This window comes from Lolium rigidum, chromosome 7 (assembly GCF_022539505.1).
Source record: "Lolium rigidum isolate FL_2022 chromosome 7, APGP_CSIRO_Lrig_0.1, whole genome shotgun sequence".
NCBI lineage: Eukaryota > Viridiplantae > Streptophyta > Magnoliopsida > Poales > Poaceae > Lolium > Lolium rigidum.
In genome coordinates this window covers 327,476,182-327,491,829 of record NC_061514.1, presented here as the reverse complement: position 1 = coordinate 327,491,829, position 15,648 = coordinate 327,476,182, and the positions used below count along the sequence as shown (strand labels likewise).

The following is a 15,648-nucleotide window of genomic DNA, read 5'->3' as shown; positions in this document are numbered from 1 at the left end:
GTCCCTCCGAGCGACGGCCCGCAAAGCCTTCGCACGCACGTCCGATGCCGATGCAAGGGCGTGCCACCTGACCTATACCCGGTCGGGAGGTGTTGGATGATGTCTCGCTTAGTTTCCTGCATGGCATACACGTAAACGTTAAATACGAGCCTCGATCGGCTCTCGGGTTGTCCCGTGAATCGGCTCAAAGAGCCGATCCACCCATGATACGTACGAGGTGTACGATCGGATGGTGGTCCCGCTTGTTCAAGATAAAGTCGAAGCGACCTACTACGATTTGGGGTTTTCACCGCATAATCGGAACATCCTACTCGTGATCGAGCTCGGCGGCCACGCACGGTGATCGTAAACCGACCCTAGACAAGGCCTAAAAACCAACACGAGGTTGATCCTCGGAACATCCCGTCTAGGGCTAGCAAACTACACCCTACGCGCCACCGGATCCTTCGACCCGTTTGTAAGGCCTAACAATGCAGATATTAAACTAATCCTTGAAGAACAAGGAGCAATCATAACGGATCGGATCTACTAAACAATGATCAAGCGGGTGCCGCCCTTACACCCGTGATAGGCGTAAGGGCGGCTAGATGCCTAAGGGTTGCACGACGATAGCATATGATACGAAGAACAATGCTAACCCTAAAACATCTATGATAACTACGTTGCTCGCCATCAAAAAGGCTTCAGTACGAGCAACGCATGAACGACGAATAACACGTAGTGCTGCCTAGATCGCAAGATGCGATCTAGGCAGCATGGTGCTTACCCGGAAGAAACCCTCGAGACGGGGAGTTGGCGATGCGCCGAGATTGGTTTGTGGTGAACGTTGATTGTTGTTTATTTCATAAACCCTAGATACATATTTATAGTCCGGGGGACTTTCTAATTCAGGCGTGCACCTAACCGTGCACGGGTTAAACTCTAACTTCTAAATGACACGTACCCTACTATGTTACAGATACATGGGCAATTTAGCCCAACTTCTTCGTGTCAGGCCGCTTCAGAGATCCTCCACGCGTATACCCTTTAAGCCCATCTCACTTACGGCCCATCTCCTGATTTGGCCAAAATCTGGTGATAACAATATTATCAAGTAACATAGGACCATCATCTAGAGCTTTATCATAAACATTTGTTACGCAAAACTCTTTAGTACCATGCATTTCGATATCAGGCACAAACAAAGCATTATCATAAGATTTATCAAAATGGCATGGATTATCATAAATAACAGTAGCATAATTATTCTCACAAGTTTTACTCATAGGTACTATTTCAAGAGAATCCACAGGAACATAACATTCATCCTCCTTTGGTAAGCATGGAGGACAATCAAATAGTGTAAGAGATAAAGAGTTACTCTCATTAGAAGGTTGGCATGGGTAGCTAATCCATTCTTCCTCCTTTTGTTCATCACTCTCCTCTTCTTTTTCATCCAATGAGCTTTCAAGTTCATCAATTTCCTCCTCTTTTTCATCCAATGAGCTTTCAGGTTCATCAATTTCTTCTTTCACAGGTTCCTGCAAATTGTGAGTGCATTCTTGTGCATTAATGAGTCTCTCATTATAATCAATGATATAAGGATTATCGCTGTAACTTTCTATGAAAAATTAAGGATAGAAGAGACATAATCTTTAAGGTCCTTACAAGCAACACAAGTTTCATAATTTTTAGCCATGAAGGATTCGATATCAGAAGCTCCCATAAATAAGACAAATTGTTCTACCTCTTCGAACCCAAGATGAATGTAGTTATTCCAATTGTAGTTCATAATTAAAACTTCTTCACTAAAGCTACATTGGAATTTAAGATGTTTAGTATCCTGTTTAGAGCAACAGTTTATATCATGGCGTTTAAGCAAGATTTTAGCAATTGTATTCAATTTTTCTATCACAGCACTCATGACTTTACCCGTTCTTGATTCTCTATAATTCATATATATTTCAATAAGCTCCAAATAGGTTGTGGGTTCTCCCATAACAACAGTTTTTAATTTTTCGGTTTTTCAAATTTTTATGGATTTTTGGGTATATAAGAAAAAAAATAAAACAAGACAAAAAGAAACTAGACAAAAGTAAACTAAGCAAAATAATACTAGACAGAAATAAACTAAGCACAAATAAACTAAACAAAAGTAAAATAAGCAAAACAAAACAAAATAAAATAAAAACAGAGAGAGAGGTAGAGTGTACTCCCCAGGTGAACTTGTGAGTAGAGCTATGCCTCCCCGGCAACGGCGCCAGAAAATAGTCTTGATAACCCACAAGTATAGGGGATCGCAACAGTCTTCGAGGGAAGTAAAACCCAAATTTATTGATTCGAAACAAGGGGAGGTAAAGAATACTTATAAGCCTTAACAACTGAGTTGTCAATTCAGCTGCACCTGGAAAAGCACTAGTAACAGGGGTGATGTAAAAGCAGCAGTAATATGAGAGCAATAGTAACAGTAACACAGCAGCAGTAGCGGTAACACAGAGGCAATGGCACCAGAAAATAGTTGATACTACTTCCAATGTCATATAGGAACGAGTATATGATGATGAAAGATGGACCGGAGTTCCCAGCTATCTACACTAGTGGTAACTCTCCAATAACAAGTGACAAGTGTTGGGTGAACAAATTACAGTTGGGCAATTGATAGGATTGAAATAGCATTAAGCAGAACATCAAGATTATTAATCATGTAGGCATGTTTTCCATATATAGTCATACGTGCTCGCAATGAGAAACTTGCATAACATCTTTTGTCCTACCAGCCGGTGGCAACCGGGCCTCAAGGGAATCTACTGGTAATTAATAATACAAAGACCGGAGCAAAGCATTAACACTTGGTGAAAACATGTGATCCTCATACCTACGCCTTCCCCTCCAGTTATCCCAGTTGTTGTCACTCTGGGGCCTCGTGTTCCGGACATAGACATGTGCAAACAACTTGTAGATACAATCTAAGCAATAATTATAGAGCTTAAATCTAAGATCATGCCACTCGTGCACTAGTGACAAGCATTAAACACAACAAGATTGCAGCAACAATAACTTCACAAACTTTATAGATAGACTGATCATAATGTAACAATTCATCGGATCCCAACAAACACAACACCGATTACATCAGATGTATCTCAATCATGTAAGGCAGCTCATGAGATCATTGTATTGAAGTACATGGGAGAGAGAGTACCAACTAGCTACTCGCTAGAACCCGTAGTCCATGGGGGAACTACTCACGGAGCATGATGGAGGCGGTGGCGTCGATGGAGATGGCTTCCGGGGGCACTTCCCCGTCCCGGCGGCGTGCCGAAACAGAGACTTCTGTCCCCCGAAACGGAGTTTCGCGATGGCGGCGGCGCCCCTGGAGTCTTTCTGGAGTTTCGTCAATCGGTCTCGGGTTTTTAGGTCTTGAGGGAGGCGCGAGGGGGTGCCTAGGGGTCCCACCCCATAGGCTGGCGCGCCCCCCCCTCTAGGCCGCGCCGCCCTGTAGTCTGGGAGCCCTGGGCCTCCCCTCCGGCTCTCCTTCGGTGTTCTGGTCCGTCTCGGTGAAATAAGATGTTTGGCCTTTGTTTCGTTGAATTCCGAGAATATTGCCCGAACAGCCTTTCTGGGACCAAAAACAGCAGAAAACAGGAACTGGCACTTCGGCATCTTGTTAATAGGTTAGTTCCGGAAAATGCATGAAATCATTATAAAGTGTGAGCAAAACATGTAGGTATTGTCATAAAACTAGCATGGAACATCAGAAATTATAGATACGTTGGAGACGTATCACAATACTCAAGAAAGGCATGATTATCTTTGGCTAGACGGCTAGTGGATAAGAGACTCTTATATGCACTTGGAACATGCATAATATTTTTGAGATGCAAATCACGATTAGGGGTACGAATTATAGATTCACCAATGTGATGTATATCCTCGCCTGTGACATGATCAGTTGCTCCGGTGTCGATGTACCAATTTGTATCGACACCATAAGAACAAGAACCATATGTTGCACCCGCTGATTTATCCGGACCCCGGTAACCTTTGTTGAACCTCTTCCAATAGTTCAAGGCAATGTGGCCAACCTTGCCACACACCTAGTAGGTCTCATCGCTGCGACCGGCTCCATATGGACGGCTGCCCTGTGGGTAGCGATCACCGCCATTGCCTCGGCCGCCTCTATACCGATCACGATTATTGTGTTCTTTGATCATAACCACTGCCCTAATCACGATACTGGTATTGGTCCTGATCACGGTGCTGGAACTGCTTCTAGTAGTTCCCACGTCCACGGCCACCACTGCGACTGTCGTTGCCTATTCAACGGTACTCTAGAGGAGAGATCCTCATGGAGGGAAGAAGAAGTAGGGGCCATTAGGCGGAGAGTCCTCAGAACGGTCGTACGCGATTTACCCAACTTCGGAACACCTGCTCGAGGACAAGGCCTACTGCTGCTTGTCTGGAATTATCTGGGCGCTTTCGCATTGTTACAATAAGTTGTGATTGTGCCTCTAGGACTCCCGGGATCCGGCTTATAAAGGCGCCAAGATCTAGGGTTTACACGGGGAGTCCTAGCTGGAATATAATCTTGCCTAACTACGAAATATTACATTGTCGTGCACGTCAAGGATCCGCCTACACCTATACGCCGTACTGGATCCATCTACCCCCGATGGGCCAGGCCGGATCTGACTTCCAGTGTAGGTCGGTGGATTCGGCTCCTTGTTCCTAGGATGGACTTCCTACATCTTGATCAGCAGAAACTGGGCCGCTCAATGGGCCATATGCCACCATCACCATCTATGGGCCACCCGGGCTTGCCGGATCTGGCCATTGTCGATGGTACACCCATGAAGTATACCCACAACAGCGACCTCCATGAGTGTCAGCGTTTACAGATCACCCATCTCCAGAGGGCCTCCCTTCCATCCGAGACTCATATGCCATGAACTGAGCATATACATCGCTCAGAGTCACGTTCTTCTTCGCCTCCAGCAAGGCATTGATCGCGGAAACGAAACCGTCATAGGTATCATCGAGCCCAACGAGGATGTGTGAAATCACGTCCATGGTGTCCATGGGCTTTCCAGCAGATGCCATCTCGCCGGAGAGACCCTTGATCTCATCCAGGTAGACCTGCCTTGTTTTATCCTCCTTGTGACACTGATTCATCTTCGTGTGGAGGTGCACGATTTGCGACTATGACTGCACGGAGAACATATCCATCACAGCTTTCCAGACCGCGGTGGTAGTCGAGAGGCCAACCATCTGTGTAAGAACCTCCCTTGAAATATTCCTGACCAAGAACCCTAGGATGGTATGGTCTTGCGCAACCCATCACACATGCTCGGGATTGGGAATATTCACACAACCCCATCCTTGTATTTGGTATTGATCTCCTTCTCCGGTTCCACCGACGATCCATGGAGGAAGCCAAACAACTGAGCACCACGAATCTCAGGGAGAACTTGGGTTTGCCAAAGCAGTAAATTCTCTCGGGTTAACTTTTCCGAGAGGTTGATGTTGAGAACCACCGCACCAGATGCCGATGATGAAGAAGACGACATGATGCTTGTCGACGGCGACGATGCTGATGGTGGCAGTGACCTAGATGTGTTTGGAAGAAGCTAGCTCTAATACCATATCAAAACATATGGGAAGCGGTAACCCTAACATAGGGCTGAGGTGTGTTTATATATTCTGGGTTGTACATTTTCCGTTGTGTTGTCGGCCCAAAATGAGTTATAGGATGAAAGTTCTTTTTAAAATGAAAGCCTTGCCCCGGTCTCTACATCAATAGATGCACACAACCAATCATAGGACGAACGAAAGTGGAGGAAACCCATCATCAACATCACAAATGTGTGGTCTCGCACATAGCGCGCCCCTCTCCACCTTGGTCGGGAGCGGGTGGAGCCACGCCCCAGTGAAAAGCACTCAACACGGTGCTTTTTCAGAAAATCGGATGGAATCATGGAAGTCGTGCGCCTGGTTCTTTCAAAAATTGCAACGGCACTATGGTGGGCGCTATGGCAACAATGGTGGCGGTGGCTGAAATCCATGGAGCGGCGGTGGTGGTTATAGGTATCGACATCACCCTTCTTTAAAATTTTCTTATTCTTAGGTTTTCCTGTAATTTTTATTGCTGAGCTCTCCTTCTGGAATGTTCTAGAGAAAAGCTATGTTTTGTGTAACCAGTTGGCGATTTCATTGGAACGCTGCAGTTCTACTAAAGAAAAATGCATTTCGAAAAAATAATTCATGGGCCAAATCTCTCGTGGAGAGGGCTTGAGCTGGGCCGGCCTCAGGGAGCTGGCAACGGAACGGAACGGCGCCCCGGTTCTAGTTCCCTCCTCTTCTTCTCTCAAAAGCACCTCGGCCGCTGCTCGCAAAGCCAGTTCCTTCCGCCCGAATCCTCGCCGCTCCCCCATCCAAGCCAAGAAATTTCCCCGCCGCCAAGAACTGCCCTCGCCGACCCATCCAAGCCTTCTTGGCTGAAGCGACGCCGGGGAGACAGGGAACTCGTCTGCTTCCCCAACTCAACTCAAGACCGGCCGGAGGATCAACAAGGCCAAGAACCGCGCGCGGCCAAGACCGGCCAAGAAACGCTCAAGATCGTCGATGGCGAGGGCGCCGAAGCGTGAGCGCGGCCCCGTCAGGCGTCTTCTCCGCGGCGCGGTGGCGCTCGGCGGCGGCGCCATCGACTGCCTCCGCCACCCCGGCGCCTTCCTCCGCTCCAAGAACGCGAGAAGGGCCAGTACAGCAGCAGCCATGGCCAGGAAGAACTGGCGCGACGACGCGCAGCCTGCGGGGGAGCCTCTACTCCGGCGAGCGGTGGCACGCGCCCGCGGCGCCGTCGACGCTGTGCTCCATCCCGGACGGTGCGCGCTCGCCGTCATCCGCAACCTCCTCCAGCGCGCGCGCGCCGTAGGCCGCGACTTCCTCCAGCGCGTGCTCCGCCTCGTCCCCGAGTTCATCCGCCGCCTGCTACAGGGAGAGAACACGCCGCCGCCGCGACAGCCGTCGCCGCCGAAGCGACAGCCGTCGACCCCGAAGCGACAGCCGTCGACGCCGAAGCGCTACGCGTGGTACTATCCTCGTCCTCCTCGTCCTGCCAGGAGGTCCCCCTCTCCGACGCCACCGACCCCTCCGACCCCACCGCCCGATGTGGTAAGAAATCTTGCCTTCTTCCGTGAGATGCTGCATCCATGTTCTGTGCCTGTCTGTGTATAATTCCATCCGGAGGGGATGCCACATAGGGAGTCTTGGCTTGCTCCAATAAGGTCTGAATATGATCAGTAGCCCACCTGCTTGCTTGCTTGCGTTACAGACATTGAGATTTTTCGATCAAGTCCATATTTCCCACATGCCACATAGGATAGTTGCACAATTAACATGCCAACAAAAGGCACTATCAACATGATCTTGGCTAGCTCCACATTACCTGACGCAGCACCACTAGTTTGATGCCAAACTGAAGAATTATGTGCATTCATTAAGTTATTACCTGCTAGCTTACTGAACCTTCTAATTTCAGAGCGTTCCAATTATGACTTGGACGATTTTATGATGCTACTGGTGATTAGAAGAACATTCTGTTCTGGTGACTTGAACTGATTTTGCTGCTGATCAGGAACACTCATCATGCAGCCTATGCTTCACTATGTTGGTTGCAGTGTCACCAATACCATAATTGTTCTGTTCTTATGATTCTTCATGAGACATAAAAATGAATGCAGTAAATTATTTTTCTCACTTCGTCATGTAGTGCTAGTTCAGTACTCTTTAGCTTTTGTGCATAATTTGTGTAACTGTCTCGAAATTCAGACTGCTTTTGTTCCTTCCACCAAGCAGTTGCTTTCTCTTATAGAAATCTAAATTCTAAGAGTACTCTGCAATTCTAAATTCTAAGAATCATTTGGTGAAACAGATTATGTGAAAATTTTGCAAACAAAATTCTTCCGTGAGATGCTGCATCCATGTTCCGTAAAAGATTCACAGCTCTCTGTGTATAATTCTATCCGGAGGGGATGCCACATAGGGAGTCTTGACTTGCTTCTTTAGGGTCTGAATATGATCAGTAGCCCACCTGCTTGCTTGCGTTACAGACTTTGGGATTTTTCGATCAAGTCCATATTTCCCACATCCCACATAGGATAGTTGCACAATTAACATGCCAACAAAAGGCACTATCAACATGATCTTGGCTAGCTCCACATTACCTGACGCAGCACCACTAGTTTGATGCCAAACTGAAGAATTGTGTGCATTCATTAAGTTATTACCTGCTAGCTTACTGAACCTTCTAATTTCAGAGCGTCCCAATTATGACTTGGACGATTTTATGATGCTACTGTTGATTACAAGAACATTCTGTTCTGGTGACTTGAACTGATTTTGCTGCTAATCAAACACTCATCATGCAGCCTATGCTTCACTATGTTGGTTGCAGTGTCACCAATACCATAATTGTTCTGTTCTTATGATTCTTCATGAGACATAAAAATGAATGCAGTAAATTATTTTTCTCACTTCGTCATGTAGTGCTAGTTCAGTACTCTTTAGCTTTTGTGCATAATTTGTGTAACTGTCTCGAAATTCAGACTGCTTTTGTTCCTTCTGCCAAGCAGTTGCTTTCTCTTATAGAAATCTAAATTCTAAGAGTACTCTGCAATTCTAAATTCTAAGAATCATTTGGTGAAACAGATTATGTGAAAATTTTGCAAACAAAATTCTTCCGTGAGATGCTGCATCCATGTTCCGTAAAAGATTCACAGCTCTCTGTGTATAATTCTATCCGGAGGGGATGCCACATAGGGAGTCTTGACTTGCTTCTTTAGGGTCTGAATATGATCAGTAGCCCACCTGCTTGCTTGCGTTACAGACTTTGGGATTTTTCGATCAAGTCCATATTTCCCACATCCCACATAGGATAGTTCCAGAATTAACATGCCAACAAAATGCACTATCAACAAGATCTTGGCTCCACATTACCTGAGGCAGCACCACTAGTTTGATGCCAAACTGAAGAATTATGTGCACTGATTATTATGACCTGCTAGCTTACTGAACCTTCTAATTTCAGAGCGTTTCAATTATGACTTGGACGGTTTTATGATGCTACTGGTGATTACAAGAACATTCTGTTCTGGTGACCTTGAACTGATTTTGCTGCTAATCATGAACACTCATCATGCAGCCTATGCTTCACTATGTTGGTTGCAGTGTCACCAATACCATAATTGTTCTGTTCTTATGATTCTTGATGAGACATAAAATTGAATGCAGTAAATTATTTTCTCACTTCGTCATGGAATGCTAGTTCAACACTCTTTAGCTTTTGTGCATAACTTGTGTAACTGTCTCGAAATTAAGACTGCTTTTGTTCCTTCTACCAAGCAGTTGCTTTCTCTTATAGAAAATCTAAATTCTAAGAGTACTCTGCAATTCTAAATTCTAAGAATCATTTGGTAGTAACTAGTAAGATTACATGTGACTTAAGCATGAGTGCAGCCATTTCTGACACCAAACTTTTGTGCTTCACTTAAGCATCAAGTTTTTTTTCTTCCTTTAAATTTGCTGAGCTGAGAGCAAACTTTACATTTCCATTTTCCATAGTACGTTGGTGGCGAACAAGTGCCTGAGAAGACGATCCGTTTGTATGTTGAGTACTGCACACGGCCATGCCCGCCAAAGTCAACCGTTTGCCACTTCTGCACCTTTGAAGAGCAAAAGGCTACAAAGTGTACTGTTTCTACCGATTGTGTGAGTACTTAATTGATGTACTTTGAAAAAACTCCCAGTTGAGTTTTGAGCTAACGCTATTTTTTCTTTTCATCTGTAGATAATTTTGCACTGTGATGAGTTTCATCGTCGCAATGGGCAACACGTTCGCTGTGACGAGCCCGGCTGCAGCGTGAGGGTGCGCCCAGGCCTGGACCAGGAGAGGCATGTCCACTTTTGTCACAGATCACCTGCTGACTGGTGGAAGAAGTATGTTCGACAGCCACAGCCATGTGATCAATAGCAGTATAGCACCCCTAGTGTACAACTTATAACTCTGTTGTTGGGCTCGTATTGAGCAGAAACATGCTGGTGGAAGCAGTATGTTTGAGGAGTGAAAACATTGAAGATCACAACAGTCCTTTCTGTTGCAAATCTTGTTGCTTTGTGTGTGTTTGTGAATGGATAACCGACAGTTGTATATTGGAATTCGTGAATGTATTGAATGGAGCGCTTTGATCCATTGTTTGGCTTGTATGTTGTTAAATTCATCATCCAGTATGAGGATTATGGTCAAGTTCCTGACCCTGTTGTGCACTTAGTAGACCAAAGGTTCCATTGCAACACTGTTTCTCTTCTTATGCTGCTCAACAGTGCCAGATCCAAGGGCCTTGTCTAGTTGCCAGACTGGTACAGTATTCAATTTCCTGTGACTCAAGTAAGCCCTGAACACTCCAATCACTTCGGTATGGAATTTCGATTTCAAATGTGTTCTCTCGTTAGTATAACTTTAGGAAATATGAATGTAAATCACTTGCTTTCTTTTAACTCAGTTATTCCTTATTGGTAAAAAAACTCTTAGGCAGTTCCCACCATCGTGATATGGAGGCCTAAATTAATTATGGGGATTAATCTCATATTTGTATAGCACCTTTTCCGCATTGGTTTCAAATTAGTATCATAAAATCATACGTAAACGCGTCCAAATCACTCTTCTCATTCTACAGTTATTTTGATGTTGTAATAATAAACCAATGCAGATAAACTGCAGTTCGGAATAGAAGATATGCCTACACGTAGTGTAGAATTTATAACTGTTGCTGGGCTCATGTTGAGCAGAAACATGTATGCTCTGTTATCTGAGCATGAATTTTTTGTATGAGCTTTCCTGTAACTTTGGTTCAATCTGAATATACCAGTATGACCCTGCTTAATGAAAAAAAAAAGTATCTTTCTCTGAAAGCTCTTGCCAGGAAAAATATAAGAAAACAGAGGTCAAATATGAGCCATGTGAATACTATATATGTGGCATATATAGGTAGTTGACACAAAACTGCACTCATTAAGTTACAAAATTTGCGCCCAACTTTGCTGATTTTACAAAATAAACCAGCAAAAACCTTGCATTTTTCCTTAAGAGTGTCACATAAATAAGTCTTGAGAAACAAGAAGAATGTTGCACCAAATGAATGAGCAAATAGCAAATTATTTTGATACACAAGGATGTCTGTTTTCCATATAAAATTACACTGACTTACCTTGCCTGAGACCTTGTGCATCTCTCCTTATGATGCGAGATAGCATTGACGACTTGCCGGACCCAACCGTTCCAACCACCGCCGCAAGCTCGCCTCTATGTACCTCCATATTGATCCCCTTCAACACTATCTCCAACACGAGTGCTCCCTCCACACAACAGGTAGTGCATTCCAACTTGCCATCTCGATGACATCAGTGCAAAAGGACATACCACAGAACCATATCAACAAACCACGGCAGGAGAGTAACACAGATTATTTAGCATTCAATTTATGCAACCTATAGTTTCTGAACCATGTGCACAGTTATGAATGACAATGGCGATTAACATCCAGGAATACCCATGATTGGTACTTGGTAGCACTGTTACCCACTTACCCAAAAAACTCAAAGAAAAGGAGTGAGAGAGAGAGCAATGCAGACTCTGCTGATGAAGCAAGGATTCTTCCCTTACCAGAATTCCCTTGCAACCATCAACAACACACTAACTAACAAATGAGTCAAATTTCCTGCATCTTTTGACAGTTTAATATTTCAAAAAAATTTGCTAATTGTAAACGAAAAATACACACGCAGATGCAGACACACACCAGAGGGAAATTGGGTATTCCTCAAGTTTTCCATTGATACATTAAACTGTGTGATGTACATGATTACAGCATGGGTAAACAAAGAAAAACTCGAACTATTTATTCAACTGGGTCGAAGCTAGTGTGGATGGACTTGGGGTCCAAGTGATCACTTGAGTAGTTTGTCCATGACTTTCTCTAAGAAGCGCAATAGCCTAGCAAACCACACAACTGCAAGCTCACTCAACCATTTTGTAAGCAGCACCTGAAGCCAAGTTCATGTTTCTAAAATCAGGTGTAATCCAAATAGGAGCCGGAAAGTTGGAACAAAGCTGAGAAGATACAAGTTCTTCCTTGCTGTTATCATCCAAGTTGAGAATTCCCATATCACGGTGATTATTCTTAAATCCCAATGTCCACAACATATTATCGTCAGTAAAGTAGACATGATTTGCCTTGAGCGATGGGTATTCTTCAGCACTGAGACAAAGTGATTCATTATGCCCAAGAAACAAAACATGGTCACGCAAGCAATTGATTTCCTTAAGTTTACTCCCAGCAGCTTCAACTTCATATATTCTGAATTTTGTAGTATTCCAAAACACAGTTTCCCCAGGATCAGGTTCCAACTTCAAATCCTCAAAGAGTCTCCAAATAAAAAGCAGATCACCAGATGGAGATTGAACAATGTATGCATACTCACAGTCAACATCCCTGTGTATGCTTATGATCGTATTCATTTGGACCGTAGGGCCACTAAGATCAAAAGTGTGAAGATCTCCCGTTGTAGACACAGCATACAACAAGCCATCCTTGTAAATGCAATCGCAATAGATATAATGATGCGGCAGCCAGGTCCATTTATCATCCCCTAGCCTTGCAAAAGAGATCTGGCGCACTGGGTTATGGATGAGCACCACAATGTAGCTTCCCGTGGATGTATCAGGGAACACAAATGCCTTATATTGGAATTCATCCCGCAGCTTGTCAAGAGCGAAGATCAACGGTGAGATATAGTTAGTAGTTCTTCCAGTGAGCCAAGACAATTCATACTTGTGGAGAACACCGTACTCATCAAAGATGGGCTTCACATGCTCGAGGGTGGTCACCGAAGGTAAAGCAATCTGTTCACATGTGATCGGATTGAGAAGATGCATCTCAGATCTCTCATCAACAGTAAGTAGCCAGCCATGAGAGGACCCAATCAAACACCTAGAGCGGATAGGTGGCTCCGGAAGAGTTAACTTGTACGATCTCCTTTCAGTGAGGCTGTAGAGGCAAGCAGAGCTATCACCAGCAGATTCAGAAGTATAGAGGAGGCACGGCCATAGTTTATACTGCCCAAGGCTTCGTAGGCTGGCATATGCAGAGTGCCAAGAGAGGCAGACGGCGCCAGCGCGTATAAAGTCAGGCATTTCAAGGGTGGCAAAGATACCCATCAAGACGTCCTGAGGCAGCTCTGGCGATGTGCCCACGATAGTCTCGGTCAGTGGTTGATGAACATCTTTGCAGAATTTATTCAGTGAGCCGGAAGTGAAGCCTACCAGCCTTTGCAAAACTCTGAAGACTAGGGAGCACAAAGATGTCCGCTGTATAGCTAGACTCCCTAGGCTCATCATCGAGGCGACGCTACTTAGCTCCATGAGAGCAGTGTCACTCTGCAAAGGTCTCGAACTTGGGCCAAGCAGACAAATTTCTTCTTCAAGTATAACTGAGGGAAGGCGGAACTCGTGGCTAAATTTCTTCAGTAACTCCCAAAGTTGCAAAGCCCTGATGCTTGGACAAATTTCTTCAGACGAAAGGCAGGCTGCTGTCTATACTTGCAAAACCCTGATGCTTGGACAAATTTCTTCAGACGGAAGGCAGGCTCCTGTCTATAATTGCAAAAGCCTGATGCTTGGACAAATTTCTTCAGACGGAAGACAGGCTCCTGTCAATACTTGTATAGACCACCAACCGAGGGCACACTCCTAATTCGAATAGCTGAAGCAAATCCGAGTACAGTAGGGAGACGGATATCAAAGATCCGGAGTCTTGGTTGCTTGCTGAAGGAATTCCGCTCGGTTTCTTCCCCGAATTCCGCCCTCGCAAGCTAGGGGCTAAAGGAGGAGCACTGACCGGCGGCAGGCGAGACGACGGGATTAATCGGCTGGGGAAAGAGCCGGGAGAAGAGTAAGCTGCTGGGATGAGCAAGCTGGCTTCGCGGCGGCGGACGGCGGCGGGATGTGAGTGGGAGTGATGGAGCGGCGGCGCCGTTCTGCTTTAATGGATGGAGTCCACGACCGATGTATTTTCCTAGTTTTGTTTCACAGAAAAAAAACGTAAAACTTGAGGCACCTTCAAAAGCCATTTTTACGGGACCATTGTTGCAAATAGGCTGATGTTTGAACAGTATGATATTCTCTAGGAGCATCTCCACCGGCGGCTTCTAAATAGACGTCAGCAGGGGCGCCGGCACTATCGTATGGGGTGTCGATAGAGCATCCTTTATTTGGGATGCGGCTCCCACAACGGCGCCCTCAAGACGCCAGTCCCGATAGAAATTAAAACTTAAAATGATTTTGTTGATACGATATTTATACGAAATTTGAACGAAATTTATACGAAAATAACTTGAGTTTAAATTAAAAAAACTTAAAAAAATATCTAGCGGCGCCGTGAGTCGAAGGCGCTGAAGTCCAGGTTGTTGGCGTCGTCGCCATCATTGCTGGATGGCCCGAAGGACCTGTCGTCGGCGGCGGTGGCCTTCTCCTCCTTTGACACGGGCAGCTCGGAAGGCCCGTCGAGGTCGACGAAGTTGGTGCCGTGGTCCTTGACGGACCACAACACCGCATGCCGCGAGTCCATCGCGATATGCCAGTAGTCCTCGTCGACGGAGGGGCCGACCATGAAGTTCTGGCCGGGGAACTCCTCCTCGTCGTCGTCGCCACGGAGGGTCGCTTGCGCCTCCGCCTCCTTCTCCCACCATTTCTTCTTTGCCGGCGGAAGCGGTGACGAGGCAACAGGCTAGAGACTGTACTGTCTCTACCGATTATGTGAGTACTTAATTGATGTACTTTTTAAAAAACGGTTGGTTTTTGAGCTAACGTTATTTTTTCTTTTCATTTGTAGATGATTGTGCATTGTGCTCGGAAACATAGATCCAATGGGTCATATGTTCGCTGTGAGGAGCCCGGCTGCAACGTGAGGGTGCGCCCAGGCCTTGACCAGGAGAGGCATGTCCACTTTTGTCACAGATCACCTGCTGACTGGTGGAAGAAGCATGTTCGACAGCCACAACCATGTGATCAGTAGCACCCCTAGTGTACAACTTATAACTCAGTCGCTGGGCTCGTATTGAGCAGAAACATGCTGATGGAAGCAGTATGTTTGAGGAGTGAAAACATTGAAGATCACAACAGTCCTTTCTGTTGCAAATCTTGTTGTTTTGTGTGTGTTTGTGAATGGTTAACCGACAGTTGTATATTGGAATTTGTGAATGTATTGAATGGAGCACTTTGATCCATTGTTTGGCTTGTATGTTGTTAAATTCATCATCCAGTATGAGGATTATGGTCAAGTTTCTGACCCTGTTGTGCACTTAGTAGACCAAAGGTTCCATTGCAACACTGTTTCTCTTCTTATGCTGCTCAACAGTGCCAGATCCAAGGGCCTTGTCTAGTTGCCAGACTAGTACACTATTCAATTTCCTGTGACTCAAGTAAGCCCTGCACACTCCAATCACTTCGGTAGATTTCAAATGTGTTCTCTCGTTAGTATAAGTTTAGGAATTATGAATGTAAATCACTTGCTTTCTTTTAACTCAGTTATTCCTTATTGGTAAAAAAAACTCTTAGGC

At 45.2% G+C, this 15,648-nt stretch overlaps 1 protein-coding gene across 1 annotated transcript; it reads right to left on the bottom strand.

Annotated features, from left to right (window-relative positions):
* Nucleotides 1-11,888: 11,888 nt before the first annotated feature.
* Nucleotides 11,889-14,009, bottom strand: LOC124676304 (probable F-box protein At4g22165). Its single transcript, XM_047212384.1, has one exon. The coding sequence runs from the start codon at nucleotides 13,451-13,453 to the stop codon at nucleotides 12,050-12,052; it is 1,404 nt and encodes a 467-aa protein (XP_047068340.1). The 5' UTR covers nucleotides 13,454-14,009; the 3' UTR covers nucleotides 11,889-12,049.
* Between the last annotated feature and the right edge of the window lie 1,639 nt (nucleotides 14,010-15,648).

Coding starts and splice junctions, on each gene's coding strand:
- LOC124676304 (XM_047212384.1), bottom strand. CDS start 13,453: ATGGAGCTAAGTAGCGTCGCCTCGATGATGAGCCTAGGGAGTCTAGCT.